This window comes from Tiliqua scincoides, chromosome 3, assembly GCF_035046505.1.
Source record: "Tiliqua scincoides isolate rTilSci1 chromosome 3, rTilSci1.hap2, whole genome shotgun sequence".
Lineage (NCBI taxonomy): Eukaryota > Metazoa > Chordata > Lepidosauria > Squamata > Scincidae > Tiliqua > Tiliqua scincoides.
Window position 1 is genome coordinate 224,064,446 of NC_089823.1, and position 21,106 is coordinate 224,085,551.

At 43.1% G+C, this 21,106-nt stretch overlaps 1 protein-coding gene across 1 annotated transcript in view; it reads left to right on the forward strand.

Annotated features, from left to right (window-relative positions):
* Window positions 1–20,596, forward strand: part of LOC136645313 (multiple epidermal growth factor-like domains protein 6) — a 260,946-nt gene extending 240,350 nt beyond the window's left edge. The window contains exons 15-19 of the mRNA XM_066621547.1: window positions 14,384–14,512; window positions 15,384–15,512; window positions 17,117–17,245; window positions 20,017–20,145; window positions 20,592–20,596. Of these exons, the coding sequence (XP_066477644.1) occupies window positions 14,384–14,512; window positions 15,384–15,512; window positions 17,117–17,245; window positions 20,017–20,145; window positions 20,592–20,596 (521 nt within the window). The remainder of the gene's footprint in view (window positions 1–14,383; window positions 14,513–15,383; window positions 15,513–17,116; window positions 17,246–20,016; window positions 20,146–20,591) is intronic.
* Window positions 20,597–21,106: the final 510 nt, after the last annotated feature.

A 21,106-nucleotide genomic window follows, 5' to 3' on the forward strand; every position in this document is an offset into this window, starting at 1 on the left:
AGCCTGCCCCCAAGCGGGCCGCTCTGAGGCCAGGGTTTCCCACCTGTTGAGGTCCACTCCTAAGGCCTTCAGATCCCTCTTGCAGATGTCCTTGTATCGCAGCTGTGGTCTACCTGTAGGGCGCTTTCCTTGCACGAGTTCTCCATAGAGGAGATCCTTTGGGATCATTCTTCATATGCTTTTTGCAAGTGAACTACTCAATTGGGGGGGGGGGGAGGTTATGGTGATGATAATCATTTTAATTATTGAAATTATTGAACCTTCTCCCACATGGCATTGCCTGTTGACCCTAGGCAGGTTGGCCACTAGAGATAGGGCCTTCCTTGTACAAACAAATAGTTCTAGATATATGAAGCTACAATATGGTGAATCAGACAAGGGTCCTGACTCCTCCCTCTGGTGACAGAAGTATATTGATTTTAGGTCTAGACAGTACTTTTCCATCATAAATATTGGCAAAGTTTGAACATGCAAAACAGAGTCTTCTGTTCCCTTCTATTTAGGGTTGGCACAGGAAGTCTTGAGGAATGGGTCATGTGAAAGAATATTTCATTGTCCAAGTGACCCAAAATTTTACTCTGAATCCTAGAACCATTTTATACGAAGAGTTCCCAACCTGCTCCTTACTGACAACTGCACATCCCCCTCCCCCAGATAGTTTCCCCAAAGCCCAGCACATTAAACTGAGCATGAATGGTGGTTATAAAGAAGCCATGCTGGAATTGACAATAAATCAAAAGCAATCTGTAAAGTCAGCTTTCCATTGCAGAGCCTTCGTAAGAGCAATCAAATTAAAACAAATTGCTATCCTCAGTTGATGAATGGAGACTAACTTGAAGGACATGCCACCAGTTGACTGAGCCTTGTTTAATCATCAGTTTAAAAAAAAAATTGCAAAGCCACATGCCTGATGGTTACTTTTTAAAGACTCCGTAAAATGGTTTGTGGAGTGGAGCAAAGTGGTGGCTGATAAGAAACATGCACTGATGTGGCAAAAAAGAAAAGAAAGATAAGTCATTTACCTTTTAATTTACAGCTTTAATTTTGTGTTTGCTTCTCATAGTTCATATCCTCTTGTAAGAATAACCATAAAATGGCTTATCTTCCTTCCTGTCCCAGATTCTGGCAGATTCTATGGCTTGATTTCTTCTTGGGTTGAGTACAACAGACAGGCTATTTTGCTCTGCTGCATTTTTTCAGCACTGATGCCGCAGAACTGCACAGAGTTTCAGCCCAGGGTTGAAGACATTAGGCAAGTTCACACGTGTGCACATCAATTGCTTACTCAGTGTTTGATGGCTTTGCAATTGCTGAACTTGTGAGTGGATTCCAGTATAAAGCTGTCAGTGAAGAGGTTGGGGAGAAAGCAGACTGACCAAAGAGAGTATCACCTAGAGCACCTTTTAGCACCGGGACCCACTTTTTAGAATGACAATCTGTCGGGACTCACCAGAAGTAATGTCATTGACCTGGAAATGTTGTCATGGCTAGAAGCAACATCATCAAGCAGGAAAATTTTAACATTCCCCATACAACCAAATCAAATCAATCAATAAATCAAGAAATTAAAAGGTTACAATAAGCATGTTTAAAATATAAAGAAGAAACCTCCTAATCCTCCTAGTCAGTTGCTTATCTGTTTAAAACAGGGGTGCTCAATAGGTGGATCGTGATCTACCAGTAGATCGCGAGGCAAAATAAGTAGATCGCGAAGTGCCGACCCCCTCCTTCAGGTGCCTCTGAGAGGAAACGCCGGGAGTAAGGCCCATTGTACTCAATGGGGCTTACTCCCAGTTAAGTGTGGCTAGGATTGCAGCCTCACAGCCTAATCTTAGGCATGTCTACTCAGGAGTAAGTACTGTTATACTCAGTGGGGCTCAAGGTACACCAACATACATTGTACACATAAATGTTATATGTTATGATGGCGCGAACATTGTAAAAAAAACTCTGGTAGATCTCCGGGCCTTGCTGGGTTTCAAAGTAGCTCTCGAGCCAAAAAAGTGTGAGCACCCCTGGTTTAAAAAAAATTCCCCAAACATCCCAAAGGCTGCAATCCTATCCATATTTTAAAAATAAAATACACATTGAAATGAATGGGGACTCACCTAAAATTGGCTCACAACCCACCTAATTGGGTTCTGAACCGTAGTTTGAGAAACACTGACCTAGTGGTTACTGTGCACACACACACACACACACACACACACACACACACACACACACACCCCTTCCTGCTACCTGCTTTTTCTTGACTAGACCAGCAGCTGAACAGGCGAGAACCTTGGTAGTTTTTATCTACTGCCTCCATTTTAAGCTACAGAGACCAGGCAGAGGGGGGCTATCTGTGAAGAAAAAAACTCTCTAAGAAGAGCACTGAACCTCTGGAGTTCTAATTAACAATCAAACCTACAGTAGAATCTGCAGGGTGAAAAGATATGGCAACACACTAAAGTACCCATGAACATGGTGTAGGCAAGCATAGAATCAAAATGTAACTAGTTTATGAAATGTCCAGTAGAAAATAAATAAAACAAAATGAGTAAAGAAAGGTGGTTAGTAAAAGTGCAAGCAAGTTGATGGAAAATGCCTGGAAGCTGGATGAGCACAGAGAAAAGACTTGATCAAATAGATACCATAAATATTAAAGTTCGTTGCTGGAATGGAACACCCACTGGCCCCCTTCCAACACTCTGCATTAAACTTGGTGAAGTTGTCATGCTGGGCTTGGAGAGAAAATAGCAAGCAAGGCATTTCAGAGTTTGTATAATTGATACCTTTCCTGTAGCTACATTGATGGATACAATCCTAGGTTCTTGAACTATAGGGTTGCCCCCAAAGAGGGTAAGGGAAAACATCTACAAGAGGGCATGGCTGGGGTTCCCTCTGAACACAGGTGATTGGCTTTCCCGTCCCCTTGCCTGGCATCAGTACCAGTCCAATCAGTTTTCTTTTCTTTCATCTTCCTAAGCTAGGCTTCAAAGACTCCCAGTGAATAGGAAATGAGCTAGTTGGGAGAAAAGAGGGGGGAAAGTGGAAGAATTCTTGCAAGCAGTTGCAAGATGCATGCAGAAAGTTGTACATGAGTATGTCTGTGGGTTTCTCCATCAAATTTGGGGGCGGGGGAGAATGGCTTTACATACATAATATCCCAGGTTCAACCCATAACATGCTGTACTGAAGGAGCTCAGTTAGCAGAGTTGGGAAAACCCCGTCAGAAGTTTATGGCAGTCACTGCATGTCAGGACCAATTCAGCAATTGAGAGTCTGTACAGGAGACACATGAACAGCCTTCCAACATTGTGCAAAAAAAAATGGTTTACCAATAAAAAAACCCCAGCTTCAGAAGCTTCAATGAGGACTATAAGATCAGCTGGAGGAGGTCAGAGCTGTAGTCCTTCCCTCCTGCTCCATTTTTTTCTGCTCATGTGGTTCCAGTATCTGTTCCTCTGCAGGAATAAAAACAGCTTGTGGATAACAGTTTTAAGTGGACATATTGAAAGAGGGGTCCCCTGTTCATTTCATCATGTATTTTATTTTTAATATATTAGACGATGCTATCATGGTGACTACATTTGGAAACATGATATGGATCTTTACTTTTAACAGGCTACTATGTATATGCTTTAAGTTTAAACAATGATAGTCAATGGGGCTTATTTCTGGGTCAGTGTGGATAGGATTGCAACCTTTGGGATGTTTGGGGATATTTTTTTAACTGTTCAGCAACTGCTCGGAAGCGTTAGGAGGGTTCTTTTTTATTTTAAATATTTTTTTTAACTTATGCTTATTGTAAACTTTTAATTAACTTTATTAATTGATTGATTTGGTTTGGTTGTATGGGGGTGTCAAAAATTTTCCTGCTTGATGATGTCAGTTCTGGTCATGACATCACTTTCAGGTTCATGACATCACTGCCAGTGGGTCCCGACAGACTGTTATTCTAAAAAGTGGGTCCTGGTGCTATGTTCTCGTAAAACATTTGAGAACCACTGCAGTATTCAGTGGTTCACACTGGTAGCCTCCCACAGCTGTTTCTCATTTAGGCAAAAAACGAACCGGAGGCTATTGGTCTATGTCCTGTTTAATGTCTTGTTTGTCTGTCATAGTAGAGAATATGTAGAGAATTACCCCTGCTAATTGGGTAAGAGGCACTTTTTCAAGTGGGTGCTCCTTTTTTAGCAGGGGGAGAGTAACTGGCCCACCTCACCCCAGCACTGTCTGTTCTAGTGGCTGTCTGCTGGTATTCGTTTGCATCTCTTTAGATTGTGAGCCCTTTTGGGACAGGGAGCCATTTAGTTATTTGATTTTTCTCTGTAAACCGCTTTGTGAACTTTTAGTTGAAAAGCGGTATATAAATACTGTTAATAATAATAATAATAATAATAATAATAATAATAATAATAATAATAATACTGGGCTAGATAGGACAGTTCCTTTTAAGGCAGTTTCATATATCGAAGGGTTGATGTTTGTGGTGGTGGAGGGGGAAATATAGCAGAAAGAAGTGTCCTTACCTATATTCAAGCCACTTGAGAAGCACTGTTCCAACAAAGGGCAGAACTGGGCTCAGATCAGGGAGCTTCCAGTATAACAGCATACAAAAACAGGTTCAGCCTACAAAGCCTCTCCCAAAGAACTTGAGCTGGGCTGAGTCCAGCCGGCATGTGGTTGGATATGGTTGGAAGCCCTTCCTGGCAACAATTGCTTAAGTATAGTACTGTGGGGGGGGGGGGGGAGAGGCACAAGAAATTATCCATAAAAGGTGTAGCTGGCTGGTAAGCAGAGGCTTTCAGCTGCCAAGAGCAACTGGGCTTTCATGTTCTCAAATTTTGGAGTGAAGAATTGAAATAGTATCTTGGCAGAGACCAAAGGAAGCAGATAGCCTAGCAATAAGAATCACTTTATTCACCCATAAATCAGTGCAAGGGCATATATGCCTGATATGTTATAGTTTAAAAAAAAAAAAAAAAAGCCTTAGCAGGAACTTAGAGCACAATCCTAAGATTGCACTGGGCCAGCATAAGATCCCTTCACCAGCCTGGGAGTGTCGCAAATGTGCTGTAAAGCATGTGTGCGACGACTTGTGAGCAAGCCATGCTGGCAGAAGGATGCACACCAGCCTGCTCCCACCAGATGCAGTGGCAGAGGAGGAAAGGAAGTGCTGATTTGGGGAGGATGGGGAAAGAGCATTTTGGGGCAGGGGAGTGTGGGCGGCATGCGGGCCATTGAGCAGACCAGGCCCAGGAGGGGAGTGGGTTCGGCCTCTGGCGCTTAGGCAGGATCCTACCCTCCTCCCTTTTGGGAAGCCTGGAATTACACCAGGCTGCACGAGCAATTTAACTGGCACAGATCCAAGAGCCCCATTGAGGCGGCTGCCACACAACACCGGGTAAGGGGAAATACATCCCCTTAATCTGAGTTGCGCGGGATCCACATCAAACTCTGCTCTGGGTTACAGCACAGGCCGGCCAGCCTTCCTGTTCCAACAGAGGTTAGGACTGGGCTGTAAGTTGAATAGTTAATTTCATGGTATCTCTTATCCATGTCATGATATAAAAGACTCATCGGGGCTGTTCACTTGTGCCCTCCCCAGATATGTTCCAAGGATGTGTGAGGGAGAAACAGAGCGTGTGTACTGGCCACACACCCTTATGGCAAGGCAAATGTTTGCACTGCTCCTAATCTCTAATGTGTTGGGCTAGTGGTCCACATGTTGGGCTAGTGGGGCCCATAGGCAAGGCTGCTTCCACTGTCTGTGTGGGTTGTGTGATTCAGAAATCTCTCTCTCTCTCTCACACACACACACACACACACACACACACACACACACAGAGTCAGAAATTTCCCTGATTCCTCTCCCACTCCCTCCACCCACACTGACTTGGCCAGGAGGTCCTCTGAGGAACTTCAGTGTGTTTATTATCCAATATATGCATGTACTCATTACACTTGATACCTCAGTCTATTCCCCAAAAACTCAGAAAAACGTATGTGAGGTTTTCAGGTGGTCCTCCAGCCAGCATGTGCTCAGGGCCAAACTGCTTGGCTTTGACAGAACTGCATTGTGGGCCTTCAGACAGTTTTCTGGACTTCAGAAAGAAGCTGCTGCTGGGAAAGGAAACAGATAGTTGAGATGGAGGGAGAGACTTGGGAGCTGTAGAGGGGAAAAATGCTTCTCTTCCCTCTTCATTCTGTCACTGCTAGTATCTCTAAGCTTAGCCAAGCACGGGATGTACTTTGTGAGGCTCCCTGCCACAAATGCACTTGGCAGTCCTAAAGGGGAAGCTTCAGCTCCCGAAAGAGACACTGCTTGGGTCCCAACACTGATTGTCTCTGCTTCGAGTTGGAAGTACAGGGACATTTCTAATCTGCTTTTCTGTTTTGGTTTGGTTCTCATAAGGCAGCTAAAAAAACGTTGGTAAGGAAGCCTCGCTACATGCTACTGCTGTGAAAGGATTTAGGAACTGTTGGTCATGGCAGGACTAATCCAGGCCAGGAGGAAGAAATCAGGAAATGACTTAGAGGGCTGGCTGCCATTCCTGCAGTTCCCAGAAAAAACATAACACAGATACACAGGAAACTGTTAAATTAGAAAATGACTTTATTAGATAAATGGCAGTTGGAAGCTGAAAACCTCTTTTTTATTGATGCTCAGCCTGCAAAAGTGGTAGCAGAGTGTGTGAATTGGTCCCGCTGTCTGTAGACAGCCCATTTTGGGCAAAGTAGGAACAGACGAGAACATTGTGCTGATGATGATTGGGTGAAATGTTGCCACAGACATGTATGACCCACAAGCTTTGCTCCCAATTGAACTGCAACAAATAAGTTAGGAGGGTAAGTCTACTGGTAAGAGGAAGGATTACATGAATTACCACAACCGCTTCCAGTCATGGAACAACAATTGTGTCAGCTCAAACTGGAAAACAATTCTACAGGCTTTGCCAGGCAAGGAGGGAGTGCTGGGGGTGGGGGGAGACTAGGGGAGAGAGATGCATATTCAGGTGTCTGAAGCAGACTAAAGAGCAAGCTATTTCAACAAAAGCCAACCAGTGACCATAAAGGAAGTTGGGTGGGGGAGAGAGACGTTCATAGAAAGACAAGCCAAATGAGGTCATTATATTGAGGGTGTGTTCTATCCGCTTGATAGATATTAAAAGGATGCTGGAGTGATTCACTCCTCTTTGCCAGGAACTGAGATTTATATACACAAGAACTGCAGAATTGATGGCTTGGTTTCTTATAGCCTATCCAAAGAAAGAGGCAAACCAGTCCACTCAGATTGGTTGCTTGAGTGCAGATAATATCTTGCAGTGAAAAACCATTTATAGCAAAGAAACTTATGTTACAGTTACTCAAGAATACTTTCAAAAGGTGTTTGCAAGCACACACAAAAGCAAGTGTTGACTCACGTCTATTTGAGTCTTACATTTTTAGGGTAAAACCCCATAGTGCCAAATCAGTGCCCAAGTTTTTGACATGCCTGACCTGTGTCTGTATGAGTGTCTGTATGAAAAACAAGTGTTTTTCACAACTAGAGTCATCCGAGTTGCAGACCATCCCTGGGAGATCCCGTTTGTCATGACCAAGTATGAAACATTCAGGATCTGGGCATGCAAGCAGTTGCCATATAGAGAGGGAACACACATCTAGATCTGGCCAGAGCCCATGGGGTCCGATGATGACCACACAGTCATTTAGGAAGATGGCAACTGCCAAAAAGTTGGTGCTGTTCTTGGAACCAAGAATGTCTCATGGGATCTTGCGATGGACTGAAATTTTTTTGTGTTCTGGCTTACATGAGGCAAAAGGAAATCTATTGAACATTTGGACTGGCAGCATTAAAAAAAAATCTTTCTATTTTGCCTGTACCACTGGATTAAAAACTAAGGACCAAACTTAACATGATGGAGGAAAACCCAAGTTGTCTAATCCTGGGTCTCTGCCCATCACACATTAAGTGGATAGTACAATGTCCCCCACCCTTACCTGACCTTGTAGTTTGCACACTCCACCAAGTTGTTTTTTTTTTTTTTCCTAAACAGAGCTCTGATACTAGAAGTGAACTTTTCCAAATGTAAAAGCAGTTGTGGGGAGAAACTATGGTGGGTCCAAGGCAGGCTCAACTCCCTTCATCTTTGCTCCAAAAAATCAGACCCATGGCCACCCCCTGCTTTATACATGAGTACGACAGAGTCAGGCCCTGCACTACTACTGCTGCTGCTGCTGTATATATAGTTTGGCTAAATTCAGATCTGCCATCATCACCTTTAACTTGGCCAAGTGGTTACATTCCTTTACAGCTGTTTACTTTATTTAAGCAGGATGTCCACTAGGTACTTATGGTCCATACTGCTGGAAAAGATGCAAATGCCTGAATGGTGGACATTGTGACCCTGAGACAGGAGCCTGTGACTGTCCTCCTGGCTTCATTGGTGCAGACTGCGGGAAAAGTGAGTAAGCTCCCTAAATTATCATTACTACATCTGCTGGCAATCTTGCTTTAGACTCTGTTTCCAGTGAAATTTCTACATACAGGCTTTCATATACAGGATGGAGGTCTGACTCTGTTTCTGCCGTACTGTAGAATCTCATCTAGAAGACCCCCTGCCCCCTGGAAGGGCTGGGCACCCCTAGCAAAAATGACTCCAAGTAATTCAGAAACCAAAAGAATTTGTTTCATTGGTCCACCCTATAGCAGGGTGTCTGAGGTCCGCATATAAGAGAGCCAGCACTTAGAAGGGGCCAGAGTGTTGGATTCAGATGTGGAAAACTGTGAAGCTCACTGGCTGGTTCAAGGGTAGTTACTCTCTCTCAGCCCAATACAGTAGTTCCCAAACTTACCCTGGGTCACAACACCCCTGCTTCCAATTCTCCATTGCTCAGCCTTCTTGGATCTCACAAGATTTCTCAAGATGGTGGCCCCCAGGGGAATAGGTAGGAGGGTTAACCAGGGACATCTCGTGGCACCCCTGAGTGTGCTGCAATGCACGACGGGTCACAATACACATTTTGGGAACCCTGGCCAAATGCTTCATGGTGTTTGGACATTTTACAGTATTACTCAGTGAAAGGTAACAGAAAACCCTAGTTTTTACCCTCAGCTTTGAGAAGAACTGAGGACTGATTGTGAGGGGTTTGGTTCTGATGCCTGAGGATGGCTTAAGGCAGAAACATAGAGGTTTGTTTTTTTTTTTCCTGCTAGGTGCTTCACACCACAAAACCAAATGCATGAATGAAGGAGGAGCCGCACATCTGTTTTGAGTCACTGGCCTCTGTTTAGAGCAACAGTGCAAAATAGGAGTGGGGCTAGTTTTCTGTGGTGTGGGAAGCAGATGTGTGCTGCTAAAACCAGACACGATATCCTCCCATGTGCCTCTTTCTATTGTGAGGACAATCATGAAAGGAAAAAAAGCACCTAAAATGTGTTGTGAAAATCTCTGGTGGACATGTATGTAATCCTATATGGTAATGCTAGTTTAATACTAGTTTTATATACTAGACTTACACTCTTCCTGGAAACCTCTGGGAACTGTGATGGGAAGGGCTAGGGATTTCCAACATACTGTTTTCAACACATGACCAAACTACAAGATTCTTTGGACAGTTACCTGTAGGGCAGCCCAATCCTATCCCCTGCAAGTCTATTGCATGCAGTGCCGCTGACAGAGTTTGCAGTGTATGCTATGGTGGGGTGGGGGGTGACCAGGTGCCCTGGGAGAAGTAAGTAAAAATATTTTACACTTACCTCTCCACCGGCCGTCTGCCTGTCAGTGGATCTCATCAATCCCATGGCTGCTCTTTTGCTGCCATAAGTATGAGGAGAGTCAAGGGAAGGGTCTGGGCTGGGAAAGGGGGATAGGATTTGGTGTGTGCTGCTGCCACCAAGATCTACCTTCAAATTACTCCCAGTTCTTCCTGCAGACTGCTCTGATTCTCCCCAAACTACCCATGATCCACTCCTGCTGCCACCTTACCTGCTCCAGAGCGTCCTTGGTCGTCAAATGGTGGATTCATGAAACCTCTGGCTTTTGCACTGGCAGCTCTGGAACACCCAAAGGTGGCATGCTTTTCTTGCTGCCATAACTGAATTTATGGCAGCAGATTGCAGAAGCCACTGCCATAGACCCTCAGTAGGATTAGGGCCTAAGAGCAGTATAAATTTATATATAGATGCGTTCATTTCCGGTAAGATAGGATTACAGCCCAACACAGTGGGCTGAGTAAAATAAATTAACTCCATTTTCATAAACCTCTATTTATGATGTAGAATTTATCTCGGGTTGCTTGCTTGAGGGCTATTCATTTTGTAAGATACTTTCAAGGAAATGTTTTGTGCTTTTCGTTTTTTTAACTTCAAACGCAAAACCAGGGTGAAGGTCAGAAAGTCTGAGTAAAAAGAACTCTTGACAAAGGACACTGTGGATTCATCTTTCCAAGATCCTCTGACAAGCTGGGCTTTGTTTCTTTTAGCTTGCGCAGAGCATCACTATGGGAAGGACTGCACCTTATTCTGCTCCTGTGGTAAAGGACGTTGTGATCCAGTGACTGGGAAGTGTTACTGTCCACCAGGCCAAATTGGACCAAGCTGTTTTCAAGGTGAGGGAGCGAACAGCAATTAATTTATAACAGCCAGAAAAATATGGAAAGTGTCATCGGTGGCTTGTGTCTGTAGTCCATCAAAAGAGTTTTTCCAGAATTTGTGGCTGTGCCCAGTGCTGCATACAAGAATTGTAATGTGATCACAAGCAACTTTTCCTTATTGGTGCTACTTGTGTCTCACAACTGCTCCCATCCTTGACACTTATCTTCTCTGCCAGTGATTCCCAAACGTTTTCAACTGGTGGCTTCCTTGACCTACTGGGCCATTAGCTGTGACTCCCATTGGCACTGCAATGTATAGCCCTATATTGTATGTGGCATAGGGTATTTTGCTAGGATTCCTCTGCTTCCCTGGCTGGTTTCTGCAGATCCCCGGGAGCCACGGCTCACAGTTTGGGAACCACTATCCTATGCCCTCCTCTCCCTATTTTGTTGTTACCGCACACACCCAAATTCTGGCCATCCCATTGTGACATGTCCATGGAGAAATTATCCTCATAAAAAATGTTTATATTAAGTATACCCTTCCACACCAATCCTTAAAAATTTTAGTAAAATTCTTCCCTGTTTTGGAAGGATCATACTGGAAGGGTGGTTCCTTGTATCAGCATTTCTGTTTAGGGATGCAATTGCTCAGTCCATGTCATTCCAAAAATAAATTGGGCTGCTTGGGTCTTAAAAAAAAAAATTTAAAGGATTTTGAAAGCATTTGATATGAACACTCCCCATTAAACAACAATTAATTGGTCACTTTCCCTTCCTGCTAGCTCCCTCCTTTCTTAAGTCAAAGAACCCTAAACAAGGGGGAGGAACAGAGGGTTCCTGTCAACACAAGAGGAGCCTGCAGGGAGCCCTTTTCACCCCTTTCCCCAAGATAAATCTGTTGTGGCTCACGGAAGGGGTGTGGGCTAGCAGGAAGGGTGTGGTAGAAGTGGAGGTGGGGTGCAATCCCAATTCAAGCTTAAGTCCAGCTTGAAGCACTGTAATAGCTCAGTGGTAGAGTACACGTTTTGCATATAGAAAGGTCCAAGTTCACTCACCTGTGACTGGCACCTTGAGGCTCAGCTGACAAGACTGCAACCCTCGAAAGCTGCTGCCAGTTCAGTGTAGGCAATACTGAGTTAAAGCCCCATATATGGCACTTCTTATTCCTGTTCTTTGGTAATTTCCCTTGAGAAATCTTAATCTCTTTCTCAGATTTTTTGTCCCTTTGTGGTGACACAACTGCATTCCAATCTCCCATCAAACAATAACTTGGGTATGAGTAATTTAAGAGTACATCCAATAGTTGTCTAAAAAAACCTCCTCTTTCTTGATTTGGAGCATACAAACCCAAAAGTAAAGTTCTTACTCCCAAAATTGTAACTTCCACAGCCAACCACCTGCCTTTTTCATCTGCAAACACAGGTTTTGGTTTTAAATAATCTTTAACATACATAACCACTCCATTTTTCTTCTTTGAATTTGTTGAAAAAAATTCTTGTCCTAACTTTTCTGTATTAAGTAATTTGTATGACCTTTTTTAATGTGCGTCTCTAAAAGGTAAATCACACCTTTTTTAAGTTTCTTCAAATAATAAAATACTTTTTTCCTCTTATTCCTGTTCTTTGAAGGCAGCTGAAAATGTCTCTAACTGAGACTGGGCTATTGGAGTGAGAAAAGTTTGCATCTCAGACTCCATCCATTTTCTAATACTTGCTATGTGAATAGACTGTTATCAATCTCTTCACTGAGGTTCAGCTTTTCCAGAGGAAGAATGTTTATTGCTTGTTATATTTTATAGCCTGTCTTTCTTCCATGCAAGTGGTATACCTGGAGTTCCCATGTGGCCTCCCATCTAGACACTTACCACACCAACCTCAACTTGACTTCAGCATGGTTGCTACATCATAGAATCGTAGAGATGTGAGGAACCCACAAGGTCATCTGGCCAACCCCCTGCTTGTAGCAGTTAGTCCTCCTAGACCTAGAGTATCTCCAGCAGGCACCTGTCGAGCCTCTGCTTGAAGTGAAGGAGAATCCACCACCTCCCTCGGCATTCTGTTCCACTGCCGAACCACCCTTACCATCTAGAATTTCTTCCTGATGTCCAATCAGCATCTCCTCTCTTGTAGTTTGCACCCATGCAATCTAGTCCTACTCTCAGAGGCAAATTAGTTCCATTTTCCATTTGGCAGCCCTTTAGGTACTTGAAGAGCACTATCGTGCCCCTTCTCAGCCTTCTTCAGACAGAACATACCAAGTTCTCTTAACTGTTCCTCGTAGGGCTTATTTGCCAGTCCTCTGATCATCCCTGTTGCTCTTCTCACTCCCGTTTGACTGCTTCATTCCTAAAGTGCCCTGCCCAAAATTGTACACAGCACTCCAGGTGAGGTCTGATCAACGTGGAGTAAACTGCAACCGCTCCTTCTCATGACTTGGAAGCTACAGTTCTGCTAATGCAGTCAATTAATTTGGTTCTACTAATTCATCAGTTCTACTAATGCATTATGTGCCTTCAAACCAGCATAGCCCAGAACTGAAGTGATTTATCATCAGAATGTACTGGGAACCTCTGGAAATAATCTTTTCAATAAACCTGTTTTGCACCATTAGTTTTGCCCTCTATTTGTTCTTTTGTAATGCAGCCCCTTTCTCTGGTTTAAAACATGGACTTGCTCACCAGGCAGTAAAACTCGCTTGGGCCTCTGGAGCAAAATGACTGTATTCTATAACACTTTATAGTGAGGAACTGTTCATGTTATCTTCTTATTGCATTTTTTCCCCCATTTTTGGTTATACAATTTTTTATCTTCTTTAAAAAAAGCTTTGTTAATTTACTTTAGTGTGTCCTGAGGGAAGATATGGCCTCCACTGTCAGCTACAATGTATGTGTAAGAACAGTGGTATCTGTGATCCTGTCAATGGGACATGTACCTGTGGACTTGGCTGGACAGGAACTTTTTGTGAGAAAGGTAATGTCTGTCTTCATTTTCCTTCTTTACAGATGGCCAACTTTCCACATACCTGCATGTGATGTTCAGTAAAACTCACCTCTCCAAATAGGAGGTCAGGCGTGCTTCACATAATAACCTTCCGTTTAATGACGGATCGCTTATACAACAGTGGTCAAAACACAACAAAGAGGCTCTTAATGAGGCAATTGTGTCTTCCATAACCTGCAGCAGAAAGTCTATTTACACAACAAAGAGGCTCTTAATGCAAAGAAAAGGCAATCAGTCTCCAGTAGCCTGCGCAGCCAGTGAGTGTCTGGCAGGGAGAGTCTGTTTACACAACAAAGTCACTGGATTGGGCTGAATGTTCACATAATGACCTAACTGCATAACAACAAGGACAGGAGAACATATCCTCATCATTAAGTGATGCACATCTGTGCTAATTTACTCTGAGGTGAGAGACAGAGAGAGGTCATCTGTGTAGGTTCATTGTCAGAACTTCTGAGAACATTCAATGTAAAGACACAAATCCGCTACCATAAAACCACATGATAAAATAGATGGGATAATTATTCAATTTAAAAAACCTCCACATACCTGAATTTTTTTTTTAGATGCTCTCAGGCTGAAATCCTATGCATACTTTCCTGGGAGTAAGTCTCTTTGAACATAATGGGACTTACTTTTGAGTAGACATGCATAGACTTGTGCTGCATCAGGTTTCTTAACAGGGAGTACAACAATATTGTCATATCTTCACATTATCTTGTGACTTTTGCAAGGGTGTGTACATCTTAGTTGGTTTTTGGTTAAGGCGAGTAAGATTATTGTAACTCTTTTTTCAGAGTGTGCTCCTGAGAAATATGGTTCTAATTGTCAGCTTGATTGCTCCTGTCAGAATTATGGAACTTGCGACAGGTTTACTGGCTGTTGTCAGTGCACAGATGGTTATTATGGACATTCCTGTGAACACAGTAAGTAGACAGTCTGTGGGTATGAGAGCGGAAGCCATTGGCTTGGCTGTGCAACACGAATGCAGTATCAACACCCTGAGAACTGATTCAAAAGGCAAAACTATGTACTGTAGGTGAGAACAGCATCCCAGTGTCAAGTTCTTTCCTATATTGTATAGGATACTTTCTCTGTATTGTGCTGTGACCTCATTGTTCATCTACCGGGGATCCATGGATACTGGGCCACCCCTTTAAAACATAGGGAAAATGAAGGGTAATGTTAAAAATAGCTATGTTTACCTTGGAGCAGCAGAATGGCTGTGTTTTCAGGGCTGCCGGAAGCCTTCCAAGCTGCCTGCAGCCTCTTCTTGGTTACTGCAGGCGCCTTCTTGCTGCCCCAGAATGCATCGCGATGTATTCTCTTCCTGGTCACGATGCATTCTGGGGTGACATTGGGGGAAAGGAGGATACTGGGGTGCACCTGTATTTGAATTTGCACAAGTAAAATGCGCATAAGATGCAACGTGACTGTATGTACATGTCCAACTATCAAGGGGAGAAAACATGGAATGATGCACATGCATTTGTGACCCACTACAGAGTTCAGACTCAGATCATTCTGAGCCCTGTTCAGTCATTCATTCTCCACAAAATGGAGCAGCTCTTACTGTGTGAAACCCAGAGACGGGTTCCCTGTGATCCAGTACCTGCCCCCTGTATAACCTTGTTACATTTACTGTTTGGGAGTAGTTGTGTCCCCAGGGTCTGAGATAGGAATGGATATGCACTGGTTGTCCAACATTTCAACTTTATGATTACCATAGCAGATTGCAAGGCTGTGTCCCATGAGTATTGTGGATCCTCTGAAATAATGTAACCATTTTGTTTTCAGCCTGCCCTTCTGGATTTTATGGCCACAATTGCCTTTACTGGTGCAAGTGTAAAAATGGAGCTACCTGCCTCCCTGCAACTGGACAGTGCATTTGTCCTCCTGGTTTCCAAGGTTTACAGTGTGAAAGGAGTAAGAGTACCAACATCCATTCATTCATTCATATCCATCTTTCACTATTCTAACAGAAGTACAAAACATAAAATCAATTTACAGTAAAATCAAATTCAGCAATTTAAAATAATAATTTAAAATAGTCAAAAAAATAAAATTCTCCAGCAGCAGCAGACCCAGGAACAGCTCATAAGCCAGAAGCTCAGCCAGACAAGTGAGTTTGGAAAACTTAGGGCACAATCCTAACCCCTTATGTCAGTGCTTTCCAGCACTGACATAGGGGCAATGCAGCTCTGAGGTAAGGCAACAAACATTCCCTTACTTTGATGAAAGGGTCGACTCAATGTGCGGCGGCAATAAAGAAGGCCAATTCTATGCTTGGGATCATTAGAAAAGGTATTGAGAACAAAACAGCTAATATTATAATGCCGTTGTACAAATTGATGGTAAGGCCGCGCCTGGAGTATTGTGTCCAGTTCTGGTCGCCGCATCTCAAAAAAGACATAGTGGAAATGGAAAAGGTGCAAAAGAGAGTGACTAAGATGATTACGGGGCTGGGGCACCTTCCTTATGAGGAAAGGCTACGGCATTTGGGCCTCTTCAGCCTAGAAAAGAGGCGCCTGAAGGGGGACATGATGGAGACATACAAAATTATGCAGGGGATGGACAAGGTGGATAGAGAGATGCTCTTTACACTCTCACATAACACCAGAACCAGGGGACATCCACTAAAATTGAGTGTTAGGAGAGTTAGAACAGACAAAAGAAAATATTTCTTTACTCAGCGTGTGGTTGGTCTGTGGAACTCCTTGCCACAGGATGTGGTGATGGCGACTGGCCTGGACGCCTTTAAAAGGGGATTGGACAAGTTTCTGGAGGAAAAATCCATTACGGGTTACAAGCCATGATGTGTATGCGCAACCTCCTGGTTTTAGAAATGGGCTATGTCAGAATGCCAGATGCAAGGGATGAGCTATGTCAGAATGCCAGATGCACCAGGATGAGCTCTCTTGTTATCTGGTGTGCTCCCTGGGGCATTTGGTGGGCTGCTGTGAGATACAGGAAGCTGGACTAGATGGGCCTATGGCCTGATCCAGTGGGGCTGTTCTTATGTTCTTATGAGGCCTAAGTGGGTGCCACCCAACTGCAGGATGCAGCACACGTCCCATTGGCACCACTATGCCAGTGCTGGAAAGCACTGACATAAGGGGTTAGGATTGCGCCCTTAGTAAAAGTAATAAGATAGGAGGCCTCCCAAACTCAGTTAGGCAGGGAGTTCCACATCTGGGGAGTTATCATAGAGAAAGCTCTGCCATGTGGATTTCAATTTAGTCTAGTGGCATGTTATTAAAAATCAAAAGGATATAAGAATATTACAAGCACTTTGAAGCATTTGAAGCTCGTTTATCTATGCTGCAGATTCTTAAATCCATATTTTGCATACAGATGTTTACTAGTCAAAGACTTCTATGGTTGTACGAAGTAGTTTCCTTACCATGGGAGGCAGCATGCATTATAGATCCTACGTACCAACAGTAGCAGTATTGACTAAATGTCCTTTCAGTGCAAATTCTTTAATGACAGTGCATGGTCCTTTTTGACCCCATCTGTTAATGTTTCAGGTTGTACTATTGGGACATTTGGGGACAAATGTCAGCACCAGTGTGAGTGTGAAGGATCAGCTCATTGCAATCCAGTTACTGGAAAGTGCCTGTGTCCACCTGGTAGAACTGGGGACAGGTGTGATGTGGGTAAGAACACAAAACAACAGATAATTTTGTTCTCCCTCTATTTTCACTGATATGTGCTTAGAATGATGTCATAATGGGAGAGGGGACTGTGTTACTTCAGGTGGGAGATGACATTTTCATGTAAAACTACTCCCAGACATAAAACTACTCCCAGACATAAAACTACTCCCATCCCTTACGGATACCAAACTCATGGATTACAAGATCCACAGGGGGATCCCTTAGAGGACCTCCGGACATGACTGGAAGTCATGGAAGTCTTCTGGTCATTTCTGGAAATATTCTGAGGTGCAGGGAGGCTGCACATGACTTCTGCATGTCTCAGAACATGAACTGGACATGACCACAAGGCACTTCCAGTCGCATCCAGGAGGTTTGGTGAAGCCCTCCACGCACTAGTTTGGAACCCATGGTGAATCAAATCTGTGGGTTCTGAACCCATAGATTTGGGTTCAAAGGGCCCTCTGTAATCATATATTCTTTTTCAGTCTTCCTTCCCTGCATCCACTTCCTTTCTTTTGTCTGTTGTCTCCCTTGTGATTCTTTGCCATTCGGGATAGAGACCAGTCTTCTCATGGTCTCTAAAGCTCCATGCACACAGATGGTGCCAATTATATAAATAAGTTATAGTTTGCTATAAAATGTGTAGGCACTTAAGAATAGCAGTGCATGTATATTTTGAACCAAACTGTTGAATTGCAAAGCTGATGAAAACCCCGGCTTCTCGTCTAAACTCAGTATATTGAACTCAAAATAGAGTCAGCCAACCCTTTTTATAATATTTATAGAGCCGCTTTTTGTACACATGTATAAATCTCTGTGTGCATTCACGTACTATCGCCATCAGTGATGTGGCTCTTTGAATTAAGTGGTTCTTTGAATTAATTAGCGAGAATCCAAGGAGTTCATAATTGTGATTTATTCCCAAGAAGATTTTTTTTTTCATTCTGACATTAATTATAGTCAGGAAATAGATTACCGAGGGTAGCTGAACAGAAATTGTTTATGCTGGTGAAAACTCAGATGGTCTCCACTTGGAGGGAATGAAAAGCAACAATATGGTGTTGAAATGTGGTCTTGAGTATCAAGAACTGGAAGCAGTTCGTTGTTTACGAGTTCAAGATTCCCAACCCACAAGGGAAATGGTGCGAAATGCTTTTCAGTGCAACCAGTGTGAATGAGATGCCCCAGAATGCTGAAAACACAGAAGCTGATGCAGCCCAAAAACTAAAGGAAAGAATCTTTTTCCTAGCTTGTACTGTCCTGTGGTTGGGATTCCAACTAGCTTAATCTTTCAGTCTTGGCAGTTTTAACAGGGACCACACCACAAAAGTGAGAAAGGCTGTATGCTTCCAGACGACTTTTCTAGCTATATTTTATCTTGTTTAGACAAATGGGGAACACAAGGGGGAAGCTTAGTACAAAAAATAAGAGGAAAGTTTTCTGCTCCATTTAGAGGGGGGGAAAAAAGAAGAGGAAAAAGTAAGAGTCACTTTTATTTTCTTCAAAACAGCCAGTGCAACCCCCAAAGCTTAAAAAGCTGTTACAGGGCTGGTTTTATTTGCATTTTTATTTTCAATTAGGCCTAGTTCATCTGTGATATAACCATGAGCAGCTGTGGCTGTGCAGCAACTATAAAGATAAAAGGCCTGATTTTAATTTGAACTCTGGTAAAGCACCCATTAAACAACCATAATGTTAATTAAAAATAAAAAAACCAGGAGAATATATAGCAGGCTTTTACTGGGTTGCTTTTTTTCTGCTAAATTAACATTGCAGACTTTCAAACAGATGTCTTAAATACACATTGTTATGAACATGAAAATGTGGTTATTACTTAAATTAAAATCAGGCCCAGAGGTGTTTTGCGAGAGCCTGTCTCATAACATTCCCTTAATTGAAAGAGCTAAAGTGTCTGAATCTGACTAAAGAATTCTCCCACACGTGGGGGTGGTGGATCTCACTGCCCAGGGAACCAGTTTTAGTTATATAATAGTTGGGATGGTGGAAAGAAACCATCTTTTATGTTCCTCACAGTTCAGGCAAGGAAGGGTGGCTATGGGGCTAGGATGAGATGGAGCAGGAGAATCCACCCCAAATTGAATCAGTAATTTATTTATTTCTCACATTTATGTACTGCCCTTCCTCCAAGCCACTCAGGGTGGTGTACATAGTTCCTTCCCTCCTTTTTCCTCACAACAACCCTATGAGGTAGGTTAGGCTGAGATGAAAAACTATGATTAAAACCCAATTGTCTGATTGCCCAGGTGACATAGTAATCACAAAGACAAAAAAAAACCAAATGCTTCCCTATGGTTTAATCCATGTGATGTGAAATCGCCTTGTATCAGAGGTGCCAAACATCATTCATGGTGCCTGCTAAGGGCTGAAAGTGATGTCATTAAGCAGAAACTGACTTAGGGCACAATCCTAACCAGGTCTACTTAGAAATAAGTCCTATTTTGTTCAATGGGGCTTACTCATAGGAAAGTATGGTTAGGATTGCAGCCTTAATTAAGGTTTTTGGTGCAGCTGTACCAGGAATATGATTGGACCTTTTTGTGTATGGGACTCATGAAAGCTTTTGCAAAGGGAATCCATCTTTAAGCATCATAAGAATCTTTGTTGTTTTTGCTGCAGCAGACTTACACAACGGTCCCTCTGGAAATGGAATTGGAAATCTCATCTTTCACTCTAAAGTACATCTGTTAAAGCTTTATATTAAAAATCCATAAAATAAACATTTGCTGAACTGTTTTTGTCCCTTTTAGAATGCAGAACAAATGAATATGGCCCTAATTGTTCTCAGCCGTGCCAGTGTGCCAACAAATCCCAGTGCAATGCACGCAATGGGAGATGCACTTGTCTCAACAAATGGATGGGGCCAACTTGTGGAGAAGGTAATGCAAGACCCCGAAACAAACAGCAATGCTTTACTGAATGTTTGTATGTGATCACTTCAGCTAAGGATGCTGTACCTGAAGGACAATTTACACCAATGGAATCCAAAAAAGGAGAAATGTGTGGTTGGCCTCTAGTTTTTCTAGAATGGTTCTAATTTTCATGCCTTATAATGGCTTGTTGACAATAGTGGCATAGCTAGAGGGGGTGCAAAGCACTAAGTTTTGCAGGGAGCCACACCACAGCATGCAAGGGACCCCCTCCCCTTCAGAGCCATTCAAGGTGGGGGGAGAAAAATGGGGGCACGAAGGGAGGGGGCCCCTTGGATGCTGCGGTGAGGCTCCCTGCAAAACTTAATGCTTTACACCCCCTTTAGCTACACTACTGGTTGGCAAATTCCATTGCAACAGCTCTCATTTCTCCCACACCCTTCTTTTCCAACTAGATTGATAGTGGGGTCAGGCATCGCTAGTCAAGGTGACATTTAACCCAGAAACCACCAGTTGTTGATGATTGCTACAGCGGTAGTATTGTTTTTATTCACATTTCTATCCTGCTACCCTGCCAGGGAGGTCAGTGCAGTGGACAAGATTATCTGCCTGTCGAGAAGCAATACACTTCTCAGTGCCAAATGCTGAGGACAAACAGTGGAGAAGGTGATTGCCTTCATCCTCTGCTTCTGTGGGTTTTCTCATGGTATGTGAGACTGCCCTATTTTGGGAAAAGGATGCCAAATTAGAAGGTCTCTTGATCTATTCCCTCAGGTCTCATTTTAATGCTCAGTACCCACTTTGTGAATTTACACTTTATTAGATTACTAAAGTGTAACCTTGGTAATCTGTGGGAGATCTCATAGATTATGCTTTATGGCTTCCTAAATATATTTCTCTGTAATTCTCTAGGTGGCCCTCCAAGACTTCCTTCTTATGAAGAACAAACTCTGAAAAGAGGGATTGCATT